This window comes from Balaenoptera physalus (assembly GCF_965194825.1).
Source record: "Balaenoptera physalus genome assembly, chromosome: 10".
In the NCBI taxonomy this organism is placed as follows: Eukaryota; Metazoa; Chordata; class Mammalia; order Artiodactyla; family Balaenopteridae; genus Balaenoptera; species Balaenoptera physalus.
Genome location: NC_138889.1, coordinates 85596784 through 85619069, shown reverse-complemented (window position 1 = coordinate 85619069; position 22286 = coordinate 85596784). Strand labels below are relative to the sequence as shown.

The window sequence follows — 22286 nt, the reverse complement described above, 5'->3', positions numbered from 1 at the left end:
ACCCTATGGAGTGATTTAGATACTGTAGACCTCGCCTCATCTGATCCTCTGTAAAACAGAAAAAAGTATCAGTTGTATCTCATAGGGTTGCTGTGAGGCTACAAAGAGGCAGTGTATTGAAAGCACCTGGCAGGTGACTGTGTTATTGTTTTGGTACTGGAGTAACAACAACGAAATCGAATTGTAACGCTTTTTTAAAAATAAATTTATTTATTTATTTATTTTATTATTACTATTATTTTTAGCTGCGTTGGGTCTTTGTTGCTGCGTGCGGGCTTTTTCTAGTTGCGGCGAGCGGGGGCTACTCTTCGTTGCGGTGCGTGGGCTTCTCACTGCAGTGGCTTCTCTTGTTGCAGAGCACAGGCTCTAGGTGCTCGGGCTTCAGTAGTTGTGGCACGCGGGCTCAGTAGTTGTGGCGCATGGGCTTAGTTGCTCCGCGGCACGTGGGATCTTCCTGGACCAGGGCTCGAACCCGTGTCTCCTGCATTGGCAGGCGGATCCTTAACCACTGCTCCACCAGAGCTTCCTGTGTGCCAGGCACTGATCCAAGCACTGAATCGGTATTTATTTAAACATCCCTAGTACCGCTGAGGTAGATGGTATTATCTCATACACTCTGACAACCAGCAAGATTTTTAAAGTGTTGTATTTAAGCAGAACCAAAAATATGCCTGTGCTTGTCATATTCTGAAAAAAAGTGATTTCAATTTTGAAAATCGCAACATCTTTAAGGATGATCTATGGATTCAGGTGTTCCCAGCATAGAACCCCGCCCCCTGGGGATAAACCCGCACCTGTTTGGGAAGTGCAGCACTGCCTTCCTTTTTCATCTCTTCTCTGCTATTCAGGGGCCATCATAGCTGAGCTGGTGATGGTGAAGGGGGCAGGTGAGGAAGGGAGAAGCCCCATTACCTTGTCTCTTCCCCCTTCCCCTGTAGCAGGAGCTCGGGGCCCCAAAGGAATCTCCATCTCCTCCCTCCCACTGCCTGCCAATTCCAGGTCCCCATTTTCCTCTTCAGCTCCCCAGCAGTGCTGTGCCAGTATGGTAGGCAGACGTATGGTAGGCAGACTAAGGGCCCCCCAAAGATGTCCACATCCTAATCCCCAAAACTTGTGAATGTCACCATACAATAGCAAAATTGATTTTGTCGATGTGATTATATCAAGGACAGTGAGCTGGGGAGATTATCCTGGATTATCTTGGTGGGCTCAGTATTATCACAAGGGTCTTTACCAGAGAGAAGCAGGAAGGTCAGACTGGGAGACGACATGACTGCAAAAGCAGAGGTTGGAGTGATACAGGGCCAGGAACCAAAGAATGCAGGTGGCCTCTAGAACCGAGAAGACGCCAAGAAATGGATTTTCCTCTAGAGCGTCCAGAAGAAGCCAGCCATGCCAGTACCTTGGTTTTAGTCAGATGAGAATGATTTTGGACTTCTGACTTCCAGAACTGTGAGATAATAAATGTGTGTTGTTATAAGTTTGCAGTAATCTGTCATAGCAGCAGTAGGAAGCTAATACACCAGGATAGAGTAAACCTGATTTTCTCTGAAGCATGAATCTCTTTTGTGAATAAAAACCCATTGTTAGACTTTGTCTCTGTTGCAAGAGAGGGAAACTTGTAACCCTTAGAAAATTTCCAAATCCAGCTTTTTAAAGACTCATGGGCTGGGACTAATGTGAGTGAGGGACTAATATAAGAAAGGAAAGGGGTGACGGGCCACCTGAGGCAGCCTGGACCTGTCCCTTGGACAGTGTTTCGAAAAAGGACTTTCAAGGAGATTGGTTTCCAGGGTTGATTTGGCATGTGCATTAAGCACGGGTCTCTGTGTGACTTTGGGAATCTGTCACCTCTCTTTGCCTCAGTTTCCACATCCATAAAACAAGTTTAATCTTAGCCTCCACCTCAAAGGGTTGGATGTGTGGACATTAAGTGAGTTCATGCATGTGAAGTGCTTAGAACAGTACCTTCTTCTCACATCGTAAGCTTTAAGTAAATGTTAGCTATTATTAATAGGCATCATAGAAAAAAGTGGGACAGGATTCATAGGGGCCTGATATGTTTGGAACATGTTCGGTTATATAAAGTTAAACATTTCTCTTCTGCTTGGTTTCTCGGAGCTACTATGGCAACGTTCATATTACAGCCCCAAAGTGGAGGGGGAAAGCAGTAGCATTTCTCAAACTTACTTAACCCTGAACCCTTTGTGATCCAGAACACTCTCAGCAAATCAGCTGTATTGGACATAGTATGGGAAATACTGCCCTGGAAAGTTACACCAGGAAACCTCAGTTCACTTCTGTCTAACTCATAGTCTCTGCCCCTGGCCCCAGAGCCACCACTGAACTGGGGACTGGGGAGCCCCCATCCCACCAGGGCAAGGACAAATGAATCCCTAGCATCCAGAGCTGAAAAGTGGGCTTTTTTCCGAGTTTACGTTGTTCTAAGCGGTGATGGAGCTCTTTGCATTGTCTGTGTCATTGTCTGTTAGTCATGAATTTGCTTGGCTCCCGGGGTCTCGCCTGGGAACGTGGCGTTGTTTCCACAGCACGACACTTAAGTTCCAACCAGGCTACCTAGAAACAGTTTAGAACACAGTCCGTTCACAATTTGGGGACCAATGGGTTCAGCTTCAAAGTAATGCTGTCAAGATGTGAGCAGATAACCTAGAATTTATATATCGAAATCGTTATTGTACTCTTCAAAGTGAGCAATTTTCAAAGAGGACTTGTGTGAGTACTGTATAGGATGGAAGTATAACATTCAGTTGTATTCATTCCAGGGCAGGTGTTTAAAACAAAGCAAAACACTATTGTGTCTGAAAATAAAAACCACTTTGGTGTCATTACTTTACATAGGCACACCTTGTATAAACATAGGAAATCTAATTTCTGAGGAATTTCATTTCAAGAAATCAGGCCTGGCTCACATAAAGATGCCTTTCAAAATAGAAATATAACACATTTAGTTAAGCCCAAGCTTTTGTGTTTTGTTTTATTTTGTTCTGAAAGCTATAAAGAAGTAAACTGTAACCCTCTTTATTTTTAGCAGACACCTCTAGAAAACCTTGAACAATGTTCTATTTATAAAACAAAGTCTGTTTTTAGGCAAACTTGCTTCGTCCCTTATATTAGAGAAAGAGCAGGACGGAGTATCAGAAAAATGAAATGTTTCTTTTTCTAGATTTCTTGACTTCATCAGCAACTCTTTAAGAAACAACAAAACAATTGACCTAGTTTTGTTTTTGACTAATAGAAGGTCACCTGGAGATTGATAAATTGTGTTTAATATTCTAAGTAGATTGGAACTGAATGAATAACATGCTGGAGGGAAAAAAGTGCAATTTGAGTGAGAGTACAGCCTGGCTTTTGATAAGAGTTATGCTGCTGAGTGAGAGAGAGCAGATCTAAATGATTCTCTGGTTAAATTATTTCACATTATATAGAACATTTATAATCTCATCATCCTTCAAGGCATGAAAAACGAAGAAGAAACCTTGGCTGAGTAAATTCAATGGCTGTAAAAGATTCTAGAAACTGAAAAGAAGTGACCCAGTACAACCAGAATGCAGTGTTGGGAGCACACAGGTTCCACCCTTCTGCTTTGCCATCCTCCTCAACTATGTCGTGTTCTTCCTCTAATCTTTACAATAATAATAATAGAGTCAGCATTTATTTAGTGCTTATTGTGTACAAGACACCCTGTGAAGAACTTTACATGGATTATTTTATTTATTTCTCAGCCACGTATCGATGAGGTGGATACTATAATTATTTCCATTCTACAGATGGGCAAACTAAGACTCAGAGAGGTGCGGCGGGAGGTGTTAGCACCGCTTCAGACACAGATCTGACTCCAGAGCAAAGCTGTTGAGTACTACCAGGGTTCCTCTTTGAGCCAAGAGTATAGACATGTTCAGGACCAGAGGCTCACCAGAGATGCTGGTCTCCATTCTGCTTTTTTATAGTAAAAATCCAAGAAAGCTTGGGAACCCGAGGAAAAATCCATACCATTCTGACCAAAAGAATAGCTTTCTTGTTTTTCTTCACATTTTTCCCAGTCACTGCTCAACCCAGGAAAGCTTAGGTATGACCTGCTTCAGAAGGCCACCTCACCTGTTATACATTTCCATATACGATTGTTTTTCTTAACCATTCTTATTTTTATACAGAGTTTTGGATATGCTTGCTTCCAATATTTTGCTCTTATAAGTAACAGTGAGGGGAACAACTTTGTATGTAGCATTTATACTTACTTTTAGATTATTTCATTAGGATATAATCCCTAAATAGGGATTTACCGAATCATAGTACAAACATTTGTATGGCCTGTGCTTGCATTGTGCAGTACAAATATAGCATGAACCATATATGTAATTTTAAATTTTCTGGTAGCTTCATTAGATAGCGAAAAAAAATTCATTTTAATAATATATTTTCTTTAGCCCAGTATATCCAAATGTTATCATTTAAACATGTAACCGATATAAAAATTAGGATAATTCTCCATTCTCTTTTGTGTGAAGTATCCAAAATACAGTGAAGTATCGCACTGATGGTACATGTCAATTCACACTAGCCACATTTCCAGTGTTCAGTAGCCACATGGTAGCTGGCGTATTTGGCAACACAGGTCTGTGAGATTTATAACCCAGTATTTTTTTTTTTAATATTTATTTATTTAGGCTGCTCCAGGTCTTAGTTGTGGCATGAGAGATCTTCGTTGCGGCATGAGGGATCTTTAGTTATGGCTTGCAGACTCTTAGCTGCGGGATACACGCAGGATCTAGTTCCCAGACCAGGGATAGAACCTGGGCCCCCTGCATTTGGGAGTGTGGAGTCCTACCCACTAGACCACCAGGAAAGTCCCAATCCAGTATTTTTAAATGGCCTTTGTTTTTTAAAAACCCAAACCTTGATCTATCTTGTCCTACTCTAACCTCCAGACACACTTATTATCTGGATCACTCCCTTGGGCACTTATTCTAAACTCTTCTTGCTTTTTTCATTATTATGAATATTTTCTTGACATCTGTCACGTACCAGGCACGGTGCTAGATCTCAGGGTCCCCAATATAAATAGGACACGGCTTACAATCCACTGGGGAACGTAGGCATATTCGTGGCACGACTTTGACTCACAGGCTTGTTGGAATGAGGTAGGAAATAAGTTCAACACACACACGTACACACACAAGCCAGGAATAACGCATAGTATGAGAAATTCCACAAATGATGATCAAAGAAAGTGCTGAGGGGATCAGGGAAAGCTTCTTAGGGAAAATAACGAGCCTTAAGGGCTCAGTAGAATTTTAATGGGCCGAGATGGGGAGAACAGTTTTGCCGGTGACTATCTCGTTATCCCTACCAGATGGCAGGTGGGGATGGTCTTGCATTGTATTTAGATCCCTGGAGGCCTTGCCAGAGCCTTGCAGTGGAAGGTGCTCGATAACGTTTGCTGAGCCCAATTAATAATACATGGTTGGCTGGCACACAGCGACAGAGACACCGGGGTCTGTCTGCTCGCTTTAACCTCTGAATTGAAGGGGCAGCTTAAACTTCTCACTCATTCCTCTGATTGTGTGTCCTGCCAGGTTGCACCCACAGTTTCCTCACTTTACTAAATCGGTCTGGACTGAAACTAGTCGTTTAGAGCCAAAATGGTAGATAAATGGAGGCCAGCACTTTAACGTACATCTGACCTACTTGTCACTTATTCCGGCTCCTCTGAGATTTTCAAACAGCACAAGCAGGCAACACAGACAGCCAGTGATATGGGAATTCGAAGGCACTTCATCAGAAGGCACTTTCTGTATAGTTGCAAACTCGTTTATGTAGGCATTTGTGTGACAAGCTTGCAAGTTTCATCGAAATCGTTATCCCCCTTGCACAGTTAAAGAAACAGGAGATCGGAGACGTTACTTGCTCAAGGTTTTGTAGCAAGTAAGTTGGAAGAGCCTAGACTAGCACCCAGGTCTTCTAAACGCCAAGTCAGTGCCTTCCCGTTCCTTATCCAAGGCTGGTCCACCTGTATCCAGATGCCGTCACTCATTGCTTTGAGATAGATCCGCTCAGTTCTTTGGTATCTACATTCTAAATCTGAGAAATGGAGAGAGAAGGTACACTTTGTGAGGGTACGAAGAAGATAAATTAGGGGACAAACACCTAAGGGTTGGTGATATTAATATTTATAATGATATTAACATTCATAATGATGAAACAAGAGCTAACATTGAATTCTTTTTTTTAAAAATAAATTTATTTATTTATTTTTGGCTGCGCTGGGTCTTCGTTGCTGCGCGCGGGCTTTCTCTAGTTGCGGCGAGCGGGGGCTACTCTTCGTTGCAGTGCACGGGCTTCTCATTGCAGTGGCTTGTCTTGTTGTGGAGCACGGGCTCTAGGTGCACGGGCTTCAGTAGTTGTGGCTTGCAGGCTCTAGAGCACAGGCTCAGTAGTCACGGGCTTAGTTGCTCCATGGCATGTGGGATCTTCCCGGACCAGGGATCAAACCCGTGTCCCCTGCATTGGCAGGTGGATTCTTAACCACTGTGCAACCAGGGAAGTCCCACATTGAATTCTTAATGTAGGGCAAACACTCTGGGAAATGCATTACATACATGATCACAGTCAGTCCTCACAACAAACCTGTGTGGGTGGTCCTATTATCTCCACTGTATAGATGAGAAAACTGAGATCAGACGGATGAACTTGCCCAAGGTCACGTTGCTGAGTGGAAAACAGTCAGAATTTGAACCTAGACCTGTCTAACTTTTAACCGTTCATTTGAAATCATTGGACTACAGAATTATGTCCATGCCACCTCAGCAGTAGGTGACCTTGTGCAAGTTACTAAAATTCCTATTTCTGTATACTGTTTTCTCTATAATTAATACCTTGCCCACCACTTGGGGGTAATTGTGAACTAATAAATGTGAAAATGATTTGTAATGAGTAAAGTACTATGCAGTTATATAATGTTATCTACAGTGAAACTGAAATCCCTCAGTAAGATGAACCACCCCCAGCAGACTGGTGCCTGGCATGTAGCAGATGCTCAGTAAATGTGTATTGAATTACTTGAATGAATAAAGACTCTGCTGCTCAGGACGCCTTTCTGTCCCCACAAATGGTAATGGGGAGGGGAGAGAAAGAAGGCAAGCCGTACGTCAGCTTCCTGAGCTCAAGTCCCCCAAATCCACCAGTTTCTTCACCCGCTGGAAGAAACTGCTTTGCAGTCTAAGTAGATAACGAATCCTCCAGATTTCTCCATCCATGCTCAAGCTGCACTTGACTGCATGGAGATTTTTACACTGGATAAATTCTTTCCAAATTATAGGTGGTCAGTATAGAAAAAGTAGAGAATAATAGACAAATAGAAAGAAGGGAGAAAAATCACTCCTGGTTCTCCTCCCACCCCTGAGATAACCATTCAGCATCTTGATCGCTTTCTTTTTTCTAAGCATTTTTTACATCCTTGTGTTCATACTGGTCTGCAAATTGGCTTTGCCACTAACCATCACAGAATGCAGATTTTCTCATGAAGTTACAAACTCTTCATGAACACTCACTCTTAGTCAGTTCAACTGACAAATACTTAAGCATCTGCTCTGTGCCAAGTGCTAGGGACACGGTGGTGAACCAGGCCAGAGTCATTGAACTTCCAGTCTTCCTTGTTACGTTTAATGACTGGCTGCCTAGTATTTTATGGTCCACTTAGCACTTATTCTCTTTGGGTCTATTTTTTCAGGAGCAGGCTTTCTTACCATTGCAGTCCTCCCCCTGGTCCCCCCAAATATGAAATTGTATAAAAAGAAACCAGCATTAGCAAAATAAATGTGTGACAACACACGCTCAACACAGGCACATTCTAAACTAAACTAAACATAATAAAATATTGTATTATCCCCTATTTCGGGGCAGAGATTTTATCAGTCCATCCCCGCTGTTAACATCAATTCTTAAGAGTTCACTGTGTAACAAGATCAAATCCAGCTAACCCTGAACCCACCTTTCCTCTTTTTCTTACTCTTTTGGGAAATCTAAGTTAGAAAAATACTGTCTTCTGGCTAGGTTTCTGTGACATGTCTACAGGGTAGGGGTGGGGGGCAGGTGCTCTCTGCTGAGTTTGCTGAGTACCTGGCAATCTTCTTGCCTCCTGCCCTGTCCTGTTTGTCCCACACTTTAGAGCCAGCCAGGCATGTGACGCACGCTGCCCTCGCAGGCTTATTCTCTAGCAGGATGTGGTTCTGTGTTTCATGGTCCTGGTGTTGGCTGAAGAGCTTTCTCAAGGAGTGTGCAGGAGGACGTGGAAGGAGACCTCCCCCCCCCAGAGTCCTGCCAGCTGTGCCCCAGGTCACCTCCTATCCAGTCTGCACTTGGAATTGCTGGATTCATTCTCAGATCATTTTGATGTTCCCCAAGCTCTTTGGAAATTAGGTTATTTTGGAATGAAGGCCAGCATTTAAAGACTTCTGTCCAGGGCAACTTTACCTATGAAATGGTGAGCTGTGGGTTTATCCTTTAAACTGTATTCAATTTTTGTATTCCTAGCAACGACCTTGCTAGAACCCGGCCCATAACAGGCATCCAGGTCATGTCTGTGGAATGATTAAATGCCCCAGAAGGACCATACTGATCCCATCCTCTGAGCTTTCAACCCAGTACCTGTGAACCTCCTGAAGGAAGGGACTCAGACTCATCTTCCATGACGCCTTATGGCCAAGCTTAGTGCCTGGCACATCCTAGACTTACAGAAACCTTAGATGAAAAAAACGTGAATGTTGTACACCCGTACAGTGGAATACAGTGGCATATTTTTCAGCCACAAAAAGGAATGAATTTCTGATACATGCTACAGCATAGATGAATCTTGAGCATATTATGCTAAGCAAAATAAGCCAGACCCAAAAGAACAAATCTGGTAAGATTCCACTTACATGGGGTACCTGGAGTGGTCATATTTATGGAGACAGAAAATAGAGGGCTTCCCTGGTGGCGCAGTGGTTGAGAATCTGCCTGCTAATGCAGGACACACGGGTTCGAGCCCTGGTCTGGGAAGATCCCACGTGCCGCGGAGCAACTGGGCCCGTGAGCCACAACTACTGAGCCTGCGCGTCTGGAGCCTGTGCTCCGCAACAAGAGAGGCCACGATAGTGAAAGACCCACGCACCGCGATGAAGAGTGGCCCCCGCTTGCCGCAACTAGAGAAAGCCCTCGCACAGAAACACAGCCAAAAATAAATAAATTAATTAATTAATTAATTTAAAAAAAAAAAAAAGAATGGTGGTTGCCAGGGGCTGAGGGGAGGGAGAGATGGGGAGCTATTGTCAATGGATACAGAGTTTCTATCAGGGATGTGAAAATGTTCAGGAGATGGATAGTGGTGATGGTTGTACAACATTGTGAATGTACTTAATGCCACTGAGTTATACACTTAAAATGGTTAGAATATTAAATTTTGTTATATATATTTTACCACAATAAATGTTAGTGGAAAAAAAGATGAATACTGCTTTTCTTTTTTCTACTCCTCTCTACCCATTGAGCCTCCTTTTCCTTTCAAACTTGGCCGTGATGTCCCTCTTTGAGGAATTCTCCCTGCTGGGGATTAGATATCAATCAATGCAGGTCCCATTGAGGGCTGCTCAGATCAAGGCCCATCCTGGTCAGGGTACCCTGGTACCTGGTCCTCTGATTTCCTCAGCCACAAAACAAAGAGCCATTTCTGGAAGCACCAGGGCATAACCCCAAGTCCACTTCACCTGCCCACCAAGACGGAAGTCCTGCCATGGTCCTTCCTCTCCCCTGTCAGGCTCTTTGCATGATGGATGGGAATAGTCTCCCTCACAACCCTATGGGAAGGAAACCTATTGGAAATCTTTCTCTTCGTGCTGTGAACTTGTTTATAAGATTAAAGGCAGGTATGCTTGGGAGGACCAGGCAAATGCTGTAACATTATTTTTAATAATTCAGGGCACACCAAGTTCAAAAACAGGTCAGGGTGGTTTTTTTTTTGTTCTTGGCTCCTAAAGCAAACTCTGCCTACACCATCTCCTTTCCAGCAAGAGAGGAAAATGGGTAACAGAGGCTTAATTCTGACACTTGCATGGGGACACTGTCGGCATGTTTGTCAAGACAGCGGTGTGTGCTGCCTTGGTTTATGAAACCCCTATTTGTAGCTCATGGGCCTCAGGTGACTACCTTGGGTATGATTTGTTCCTATCCTGTCTATGGCAGCAGACCATATTATTCAACCAGGCCTTCCCTTTATCGAAACAGGATCTCTTTTCATCCCAAGGACCTTATAACGAAAGACCAAGCTACAAAGCCATAGTGAAGTGATGGGACTAGACAGCTGGTGTGAGAGAAGCCGGCACTGCCCTTTGGAGGCAGCTGAGTCCTGGTTTGGGTGAGGCAGGCTTCCCAGGCAGCTGCCCAGAGGTGTCAATCTTGCCCTGAAGTTAAGCTTTGCATCTCTCTCCTAGTGATGTCAATTACCATGTGCGTCTCTTTGCTGCACAAGATGTGACGTTCTTCCGTGGGCTAATGCAAGACAGCCTTTTAATTGCATGGAAGAGTAACTTCCAGGCTTCCAAGTGGAGGGACTTGGGGAGGGAGAAGGCTGGCTTCTTAAACAATCTCCAGAGCTGTGGAGAGAAAGGGAAGCAAGGAGGGGAGCGGGGCAGGTGTCTGCCTTTCATCTGGATATTCAGGATGACACATCTGGTGCCAGGGAAACTGCTATTTCTAACTGACGGGAAGCTTTGCAGTCAAGGGAGGGCTGAGCTGTCAGGTGAGCCAGAGATCAAGAATTATCATGACAGCTTCATGGCATGTGAAAGGCACTGTGAAGTGCGGTGTGATTTTAACCAGCGGTGGTTAAATTAGCTTCCCTTGGACCTGGTGTGATGTGTAGTCGGAGAGGGGCCGATGGCGGCTGGGAGTGCCGGGTGTGGAAGAGGTTGCAATTCTGAAGCACCACCATTTAGAAAAGAAAGGGATTGTGGAAACTGGCTCCTGGTTTCTGAATTTTGCTTCACAGAGGTGCCAGGCGGTGGTGATGGCTTTAATTAGTAGTGTGTCGATTCCTCCAGTGAACCTCTCTGAGCCCCCTATTATAAATATTCCAAGGGCCCAAAGCAAACCCCTTCCTTGAACCTCCCCAATTTAAAATCCTGTCAAAACCTAGCCACCTGTACTTGCCGGCTAAGCAGCCTTGACTAGCCGTTTTACCCTGTGCTCTCACATTCCACAGGATTGTCTATGCAAGACTGAGCCGGCCGGCAGGCGAGGCAGTGAGTGCCTTTCTGAAAAACTTCCACTCAAAAGTGAGCTGAGGAAGTGCCTTTTAATAAGTAATCAGCCGGAGGAAATCAGGCTCTATCTAGCCATCTAGTAATGCTTGCCTGTGCGCTGGGGACTTTTCCAGAGTCCGGAGCAGCCATTTGCTGCTTTGAGCCATAGCTTGAGAAATTCTAGAGAGAAAAAAATATAACATGAGCAGTTTTGTGTGTGTGTGTGTGTGTGTGTGTGTATATACACACACACACAGACACACACACTACCAATGTATATCATATATAAATTAGAAGCTGCACATTAATACTCTATGGCAGTTCTCTGCCAAAAGTTTTACATAAATTATCTCATTATCTCACTTTATCCACGTGGGTGGATATTCTGCTTCTTTTTGAAAGATGAGGAGACTGAGGGTCAGAGAAGCCAGTAAGTAGCAGACCTACTGAACATGGGTCTGTTTGACTCCATGATACATACTCGTACCCACTGCCTCCAAAACAAGAATGGCTAACTTTTACAAAACCCCCAGGCTCTCGTAGTTTGAAGTGGCGCAGCCAACGCGCCAGCCCTTTGATTAAGTCTGGGGGTTCGTGAGCTTGCACTTTGCCCCTTCACAGCTTTCATGCAGAATCCCAAGCCCTAATCCCTGCAGCGGGCACCCAGGAGACTGTATTCAGAGGAATCCCAAGTCTTTGTGATGCAGTCCGCCCAGGACCCAGGGTCCATGGGGAACTTGTCGGCGCTGACCAACACCAGGGCAGTGAACCTGGGTAGCCCATCTGAGCTGAACAAGTACCAATTGCTCATTTCCAAATCCTGCTTTCCTGGGGTGCGCCCAGCCCCCACCGAAGTTGGTCGGGGAGTGAATGGCCATTCACCTGTCCAAACCTGGGATTTATGCTCCGGCAGCTCCCTTCCGCCCACACCACAGCATTGTGTACGGCAAACACAGATGACCTTTGCAGTGATTTAATCTCAACGTGCTTCCAGAGAGCAAACCTGTTTTGTATTGACATTGTTTGGAACAAGTTCTGCCTATGTGAACTCCCGCAGCACCTGCCCCTGGACTCTCAGCCCCGAGAGGCCAAGTGCCTCTAATTCTGAGAATAAGGGGGAGGGCGCCTTGAAAGCATCCCCAGCTTCCATCCATCTGAGTCTTCGGTCCACTGGCTTCAGGCAGCTGAAGTACTCCCCTTCCATCCAGGATTTTCTAATCCCTATCTAGGAGGGGCGGTCGTGGGCTCGGATTGGCCCACTGGCAATAGGGTGCTTTGTGGGACATTTTCTTACAAGTCGGTTCCCATGTGGCATTTGTTAGTCACAGCTAATTATTAAGTCCTTGGCCAAGGCAGTAGACATTGTTCCCTTGGATTCCTCCCTCCTCCTCCTTTCCCCCCTCGCCTCCCCACTGCTACAGAACAAAACTCATTGTGGGGCTGGGAGGTTGGCTGTGCACACGTTTTCCAGTGAACTCCTGGGGGGCTCACTGCTGGGGTTTCGTGTTTCAGGTTGAAACTCAACTGGATAAAGCATTATTCATTGATGCTGACACAGTCGGTCTCTGCTCTGTGCAGCTATTTCTCCCACAGTGGACTTGGTCCTTTACAGGCAATTTAGGTAATTCATTGAGAGCAATTCGCAGCATTTACTCAGAACATTGATAGCCTGCACAGAATGACAGAATTTGGGGATTTCTAGATCACAGAAAGATTATCAAGTGTCAGGTGTTGCCAGCTATGCTCAGAGGCGTAGGTCAGAAAGGAGGAGGGGGCTGAGTGAGTGAACATGTTCCGAGCCCCTTCCTCCCCATCCCCTGGCAAGAAACACCCCTGCACATACCTGCTTTGGGTCTGGGGCTTCTGCATAAGATTTCTGAAGCCTAAAAGCAATCCTGAACTCCCATAATCACATCCGCCCATTCATTCTTTGGTCAGATGAGGAAACTGGCCCACTGAGGACCTTCTCTTATCCAAGGGTCTTGTGCATTAGCGAATTGATGCCAGAATGCAAATTAGCACATGGGTCTCCCATTTCTGTATGCCTCATTTATTACACCATGCTGGGATAATTCTGGAGCCCCTCACTGGGCTGCTTTTCCCATTTCCTGGTCACTGTATTATGGAAAAGGCCTGATCTAGGGGATCTAGAGGAACAGAAAGCATCCCAGAGAAGCCGTACCAGCATTGTTGAATTCACACTGCATTTTCACTAAGAGCCACCTCCATCACACAATGCCATGGAGCCCTCTGGAGTTGCACAGTGCACAGCCTCAGAGACCGTATGGATCAGCCCTGTTTACTTTATGTATGTGAGAGCCACAACCAAAACTGGGCTGGAAGGTTTTAGTTCAGCATTGTGCAAAGAAAGAACACTGGCTTTGCAGCCAGCAGATCTGGGTTCAGATCTCGGTTCCGCCACTTACTAATCCTAGGAAAGTGAACAAATTACTTGATATCACTGATCTTCAGGCTTTTTATCTAAAAACAGAGCTGATAATACCTAGCCCAAGTATTGTTATGAGGAGTTAAATGTAATAGCCTATGTAAAACCAAACCCCTACGTAAAAACGTATCAGGGACTTCATAAATGTTCGTTTTCGTATAACTTAACCTCTCTCTCATGCACATACAGGTTTGAGTCAAAAGAAAAGCCCAACATTTTCAAAGTTTATCCTTAACTTGGAAATGTCTGGGCTCTGTCACAGGCTTAACATTAACCAAAGAAAATTTAAGGGACCTCTAGACCATGGACCTGCCTTAATCTTTTACAGACCACTTGTAAAACTGAGCATTTCCTGGGGGAATAGGGCTGTGGGTTTCCAAGAGAAAATTCTATGAGGGAAAACTGGAAAGAGTGAAAAAAATAAGTCCCATTCTTTGACTCTGGAAGCCCCTGGGATATCCTCGGGGTTCAGGGGCTGACCGCCTTCAGACAGGCGCTGGCAGTGAAATCAGAGCCCCTCATTGTACCAACTACTTGGGTGTGCTTGGGACTCTTTCAAACCCTTCTTTATTCACCATTCAGACAGGAACCATAGGCCCAGAAGCTTGTTTGCAAAATCTAGGAAAACAGATGTTTTTGCTTATTTTTCTCTCTCTCGTGCCAGAATGCTCACTGAGTCTTCATTGGGTTCTGAACTTGCCTTTTTTTTTTTTTCTTTTTACTTTTAAAACAAATCTTGGAAGAGGGTTATTATTGTAAAGTAAAGGGGAAAGATGGGTATCCCAAACTGGGAAAACTCTATTTTAGAGTCTAATGAAAAGGTTTAAGATCCTGCAGGCAGGGAGTCCTAGAAGGCAAGAGAGAGCAGGGTTGACTCATTAAGCTCTGAAAGGGTCTACGAGGCATCACCCCCATACCCACGATGCCTGGTGCATCCCTGACAGACTGGGATAAGAAAGTGAGCACTGCCTTTTCCTCAGAGGAAACCAAAAGCATTGCACCTAGCTGAACAAGACAGTGTGGCTGTGGAAGGGCTGTGTTGATTGAACACATGCTGTGTACCAGGTGAGACTCAGGCCACTCACGATCCCTGGATTTTATAACCAGCTCAGACAGTTTAGATACCGAATTAGTTTTCTATTGCTGCTGTAACAAATCACCACAAATTTAGTGGCATAAAACAACATATATTTATTTTTTAATGTATTTTTTTCATTGAAGTTTAGTTGCTGTACAATATTATATATACAGGCATACAATATAGTGGTTCACAATTTTTGAAGGTTATATTCCATTTATAGTTATTATAAAATATTGGCTATATTCCCCATGTTGTACAATATATCCTTGTAGCTTATTTTAGACCTAATAGTTTGTACCTCTTACTCCCCTACCCCTATATTGCCCTTCCTTCCTTCCCTCTCTCCACTGGTAACCACTAGCTTGTTCTCTATATCTGGTGAGTCTGCTTATTTTTTGTTATATTCACTAGTTTGTTGTATTTTTTAGATTCCACATAAAAGTGATATCACACAGTATTTGCCTTTCTCTGTCTGACTTATTTCACTTAGCATTAGACCCTCCGAGTCCATCCATGTTGCTGCAAATGGCAAAATTTTATTCTTTTTTATGGCTGAGTAGTATTCCATTGTGTATATATACCACATCTTCTTTATCCATTCATCTAAAACAACACATTTATTACTTCACAATCTGTTGGTCAGAAACCTGACATGGGTCTCACTGGGCTGAAATCTGGGTGTCGACAGGGCTGTGTTCCTTTCTGGAGGCTCTGTGGGAGCATTTGTTTTCTCTCCTTACCTTTTCCAGCTTCTTGACACTGCCCACATTCCTTGGCTTTATGCTCCTCTTCCTTCCTCTTCAAAGCCATCAACAGCAGGCTGAGTCCTTCTTACATTGCACCTCTTTAATTTCCTCTTCTACCTCCCTTCTCCACTTTTAGGGACCTTGTGGTTTCACTGGGTCCTCCTAGGTAATCCAGGATAATCTCCCTAATTTAAAGTCAGCTGATTAGCTCCCAAACAAACTTTTAATCCACCTTTGCCATGTAAGGTAATATATTTATAGGTTCCGGGAATTAGGACGTGGACATCTTGGGGGGTGGGTAATCATTGCCAATAGGTACATAGGTCGTTTCTACACTAAATACAGTAACTGTATATATTAGGACTCTTTCGGTTGCAAGAAACAGGATCTAACTCAAGCTAATAAGAAGAAAAGGATTTTGCTGGCTTATACACTTGGAAGAAAAATGTGATTGGCTTCAGGCACAGCTGGTTCCCTGTGTCCAACAAGGTCATCAAGGCACTCTGCTTCTTGGCTTGGCATTCTTTGTGGTGATTTGCTTCTCAAGCACAAGCTATCCGCATGGTGGCTGAGATAGCTCCCAGGCAGTAGCAGGCTTACGTAGTTCTCAAGATAGGAAAGAGAGAAAACTATGACTTCTCTTTAGGTAGCACCAACAAAATCCTGAGGATTACGCTCATTGGCCCAACTTGGGTCATATACACATCCCTAGACCAATCGCTGCTCACGGAGAGGCCATACGTGCTTCATTCTGAGCAGGGATGAGTCAGCCTTACCAGAGCACATGTACTGAGTCGGGGAGGGAAAGGTACTCCATAAGAAATTCAAATGTTGTTACCAAAAGAAGGCGGAAAGAGCTGGCTAGGCAAAAACCATTGGTGTGCACTTCAGCACCTTATGGCTGTATTATTCTAGTTCAGTGCTCATTTGGCTTCAAGCAATAAGACACTCAAACTTGAAAGAGTACAGAGGGGGCTCACTCAGGGCAAGTAGTGAGTTAATTCAGGTAGTATATAGGAAGGGGAATTGCATGGAGGTTAAGAGTCTGGGTTTTGGAACCAAACTGCTTGGGTTTATGTCCAATTTATTGGCTGCATTTACTTGACCTCTCTGTACCTCATTTTCCTCATCTGTAAAATGTGGTTAATAATAGCACCCACCTCATGAGCTGGTTGTGAGGTTTCAGTGTGTCAATACAAATAAAGTACTTAGAGTAGTACCTTGACATAGAGCAAACACTCGATAAATAATAACTTTAATAACGATTATTGTTGTTATATAGCTATTGTTATTACAAGTAAGCTTCCTGAGGATGGCTTAGGCACTTGGAAAGTGGTTAGGGACCAAGTCAGATACTTCCTTGGTTTCTCTTTTTCTAGCTGAGGCCACACAGTCTCTTATCTCTGGCACTTACTCTCTCAGGCACCTCAGTGGGAACTGCGGTTCTTACCTGTAAGGTGGATTTTCACATGGCTTTCAGGGGCCATCCTTTCACCTCTGGCCTTGACTATGCATGCCCACCACCAAATGAATGATGGTTACTGTTTCTGAGTGCAGAGTCTTGAAAGACACTGGTTAGTCTGGGCCATGATTGGCTTTAAATAATAATGCCCCCTGTTTGATTAGCTGTGACAGACCAGGTGCCCTTGTACACAGGGTTACCTCTCTCAGTAGGCGTGGAAGGGGCAGCTTAAGCTGAAGGGAAAAGTTGGGCTTAGCCAGAATATTGACCAACTTGTCTTTGACGTGTACGCCCTAGCAAATTGGAATTTTCCTCCAGGACAAAGAGAGTCGGTTTCAAAACATAATGGTTACATCTAGCTGTTTGGGAATAGGACAGCACTGGGCACTGTTTTGTTCTGATGTGATGTAGCCTGTAGTATCTGTAGAGAAAAGTGGATCAGTCTCCCGTTATTATAAATGGTAGAGACGTTTTCAGCTCCAGTTAGAAACGCTCACTGGATGGACAAAGACGCCATTCGTTTCTACGTAGAGCATCAATCTCAGAAACTTATTCCTGGAGCAGAAATTCCCGAGAGGGTGGAATGCTCACATTCACTGTCAGGAGATTGGATTCCAGAGTGAACAGGGGTGTCCCCAGAAATCTTCCCTTTGGTGACCGGAGGAAAGTTCCACTTTGGCTTTTTGTTCAGTGCCCCTTCTCACCTTTCTAACCAACCCCCCCACCGCGCCCAATATTTTTTCAGCATTCTCAGTCCGGGATGTTCAGAACATCCCTATGTGTGGAGGTTTCTGCCTTCAGAGCACTTGTCCTTTTCCCCAAGGATTTCAGTAAGAATCTTTCTAGTGAAGCCGTTCCACAGTGATGGGGAGGAAGAAGGAGGGCTGATGGAATTTCTTAGCCCTGAGGCACTACAGGAAGGATGGACATGCTTCGGATCTGGGCTGGGCATCTTTAGGAAGCACTGAGATTTGGGGGAAGACAAAGCATTGTTAAGATTTTGATAGAGGTCTGCTGGGAAAGTCTCCACTGTAAAGGCTCTTGTGCCTCTTTCTAGTTGAACAATTTGTAGGCTCCACACTTGCTTTCAAATGAATTGGTTTTGAAGCAGTCAACAAAAAAGCATCCTGCTGCCAGGGCCAACCATCAAAAAGAGAAAAGAGAGCAATGCAAACCGTGGGGGAATGTGCGAGAGAGAAACAGTGTAGAGCGGAAACGTGGCTCTGCTGGCCTGATACCATGTGCATTATCTCCCCCAAAGGACCCCGTGGTTTAATGGTTGGGGCTTTAACCTGCCCAGAGGTCAGTCTCTGCTGGACAAGTGGAACCTTATCCCCGAGGGCATCGACATACTCATGACACACGGACCTCCTCTCGGTAAGTGAAGCAAAGGTGTGCTTTCGTCATACGTGATGCCTTTTTTTTTCCCAAGCATAATGAATAATGCTTCAGGGTCATAATCATTTTTCTCCAAAAAAAAAAAAAGTGAATACAAAAAGAAAAGTCAGTGTCTTTAAAGAAACCCAGTATGATCATTGAACTCAGCAGTTCTTCTGGGCTTACAGGTGTTCTTGAAATTAAATTTTTTGATTTAGTCAGGTCAGGGGAAATCAAATGAGTATAGAGCACCACAGTCTTTTGAGCTTGATAATTTATTTTAAGAACTATATTCGCTTTGGAGTGAGGGAGGGGGATGGGGAATGGAAGGAAGACACAGACCTCCCAATCACAGGGCTTTTGAATGGTAATGAAATGATGGAAACTTTCATTCAGAGTAGTTCATTTTCCTTTTCCATGTAATAGTGGAACCTAGGAGATCTTTAAGTATAACATCGAGCTAATTATACAAGAAAAGAATCCTTTTTTTTTCTTTTTTTAGCTAAGGTGTTAAGTAAGGACTTACATTGAATATTACTTAAAGATACTCATCTTATAGATACAGTGAACCTGCATCCAGGTTTAGATTGCCAATATGCTTCAAAGCTACCTTCAGTCACCCAGATTATAGGTCAGAAGATGATTGTTTGATTTATATAATAATCTTCTAATTATTCATGAGCTTGTTAGTGGTTTGGTTTAGCCACAGAACATTTTTCAAACAGGACTACCACCTTGATCTTCCCATCTACTGGGTGTCTATTACACCAGCAGCCTCCCTTGTCAAACTAAGGTATGCTCAGGCAATCCAGATGTCTCCCTTTTAGTAGGAGAGTTTCCTCTTTTAAAAAATTATATTAAAAACCACATAACATGAAATCTATCCTCTTAACAAACTGTTAAATGTACAGGGCTAGAAAAGTTTTCGTGATCATCTTGCTTTGGAGAGAGGAGGAAAACAATACAAAAATAAATGATGTTCATCATTTTTTCCCTGTGGTTTGGGGTTACTATCCATGTCACTTCCCTCCTCTGTCGGCCTGAAAAATAAAAAATCTAACACGCATCCCCTAATGTGAATTTAATCTTTGTAGATATTTTCCCCTTCACGCCGCTTAGTGCTGCCTTCCTGCCCTTACAAGGGAAGTGCTCTGTGTTTCACAAAGAAACAGCGGAAGGGAGGACCACGGCGTGAGCCACAGTGGCACATTTTCATGATGGGGGGTGGGAGGGAAGCAAGAGAAGGGAAGGCAGTTCTGTTACAGACAGGGAAATTGTACAGATTTGCACAAGATCAGCACTTCCTGACTTTTTTCAAAGCTTCAGAATCACCATCCCCATGCTCTTTCCCTACCCCATCCTACCCACTCCATACTTTACAAGATTATACTTATCAATAACCTTTATCAAGTCATGATTAATTAATTTCCCTATTTTGCAATCATTAGAGACTAACAAATCATTAAATTGCTGGCTAAATATTCTGCTCAGCGTGAGTTACACAGTGAGACCCTACAGAGACCACATCCCAGCCAACTTGATCCTTCCCCTGAGCAGCCTAGTTGGGTGCAGGCTTCATCCCCCTTAGGCTGTTTACTGTGAGGGACTTGGGCATCCTCAGCATAGAAACATTTACATACCTGAAGTATTATTTGGAATATAACTTTGAACAGAACAGTTCATTCACAGACTTCATCAAGTCATTAATTTTGGTACAAAAGCAAGTGGCAGTAACAGTAAGTCTGAATTCTAGCCCCCAGAGAATTCAGACATTCCAGGAACTCTTAATAGAGAGGCTACCATCCCTCTCTTTGTAGTAAAGATGGAGTAATCCAGAGAGTGGCTGTGCATATAGCAGAGTAAGATCTACATCACGGAGTTCCAAAATAAAATGTCAGGCAAAGTTTTCATAAGGTAATGTTGAACCTTAATCAGTGTAGTTATTGGGATTCTTGTGAACATTCTGGACTAGGAGGTAGGGGGTGGGTGTGGGGATTGGCCTTGAATTCTCTCCTGCTAAGGGAGCCATGGCACATGGGACTTCACTACTGTGGTACGAGCAAGACACTTTCTTAGGTGATTGCACGTGAAATGAGATGTTTTCCCTCTTCAAGAAAAACACATCCATGAGGGAATATGCCAATCACTGTGGATTAGAGATTTTCCCCTCTAATTAACAAAGTTTTGAAATCCCTGGTTAGATTTTTATAGGGCCCCTACTTGTATCTGATGTATTTCCCATATTTTCTGGCCACTCACCAGCCAACATGTCTTTACAGAGATGCTAAACCTTCATTTCTACTGTTTGCCAAACAAAGTGGAATAAGCTGGCCTGTCCCTTTCTGCCTGATCATTTCTGAATAGTAGAAATCAACTAGTGGAGCTATGGAATGGGTTCCCACTGATTGTGATTTAGCCTTTTGTCCTATCTATCTGCTTTCTTTATACCCCATCCCAATGAGGTGATTGGATTCCATTCCGGGCCATAATCATTCAGATAGCTGACTTTTGCTATAACTGATGTCAGTTTCTATGGACTTTTTGCATTAGACTTAGAACTAAGTGGCTTTTGCATAAAGGTAGTCAATCAGCCCCAGCTTACTGCATGCCACTACGGGGTCACCGTGGTTGCACTATTGTTAAAGAGGAGACTGGAGGAGGAACTTGGCACTCCCAAGCTTGGGTCATCAGGAACCAAGGCTTAAGAGTTGATGTGTCTAAAGAGAATAAGGTGGGACTTCCCTGGCGGTACAGCAGTTAAGACTCCACGCTTCCACTGCAGGGGGTGCGGCTTCGAGTCCTGGTCGGGGAACTAAGATCCCACATGCCGCATGGCTCAGCCAAAAATTTTAAAAAGAAAAAGAAAATAAAGAGAGCAAGGTATCTTGTGGCCAGTTTACAGGAAGCCCTTCCTAGCCCTTCTTCTTTGAACCATCTTGAAGTAGACTGCTATAAGAGAGATACAATAAAAAAAAAAAAAAAAAGAGAAAGTAACTGAATTGAGAGAAAAAGAGAGCTTATGGGACTGTAGGGAATAAATGTCACTGGGCCCATGAAGAGTTGAAACCCAGGGCTGAATAAATCAAATCCCTTACAGAAAAAAAATGTTAATTAACAGGAAGAAAAAAAAAATGGGAAACCAAAAAAAAATTCAAGAACCTAAAGAAGACAAAGTGACGAGTGAAAAGTTCCTTAAAAGCCATTGTGAGCATTAATGGAGAGGCTAGGATTACAGATCATGTAATAAACCTTCTGTGAGTTATGGCTTCCTGAAAGTCTAAATGAAACCTTACCTGGAGACAGAAAATTAAGAGTATTGATTGCATTTTACTCTTAGGTTTTCGAGACTGGGTTCCAAAGGAGCTTCAGAGAGTGGGCTGCGTGGAGCTTTTAAACACAGTCCAGAGGCGAGTCCGGCCCAAACTCCACGTGTTTGGCGGAATCCATGAAGGTAAGACCGGGAGAAAGGAGTTCACGACATGTTGGGTCATTATCCGTGATCTCATTCACAGCGGGGACCTTAGTTACACCAGGAGTAATTGGCGTGGTGGTTTCCAAACTCTTTTTCCCAGTGGAACCCTTTCATGAGATGAAATCTTAGGAGAAACACATATATAAAGCTGAGAAGTGTTTTGTGTGGAGCTGCTCTCTTTTAAGCAGAGTGGAGAGTAAGAAACCACCTTTTGGAAAACCCAGCACTAACCCCAGACAATTTCTGGAATCTCAGGGCTCCAATGAAGAATGTTTGATAACCACTGCTTGTAGAGAAGCCCTGAGGGAACAAAGGACAGATTTTCTCTTTAAGAGCATCAGAAGAAATGGCCTGGATTTTAGACTAAATAACTTCCATGTCCTCTTCTACCTAAATATTGTGTTTCAT

General features: G+C 43.8%; 1 protein-coding gene across 11 annotated transcripts in view; it reads left to right on the top strand.

The window, feature by feature from the left end:
• Positions 1-22286, top strand: part of MPPED2 (metallophosphoesterase domain containing 2) — a 173109-nt gene that overhangs the window by 147231 nt on the left and 3592 nt on the right. For all 11 annotated transcript variants that reach the window (XM_082476731.1, XM_082476724.1, XM_082476728.1 and 8 more), the window contains 2 exons: positions 18291-18406; positions 21744-21857. In XM_082476731.1, the coding sequence (XP_082332857.1) occupies positions 18291-18406; positions 21744-21857 (230 nt within the window). The remainder of the gene's footprint in view (positions 1-18290; positions 18407-21743; positions 21858-22286) is intronic.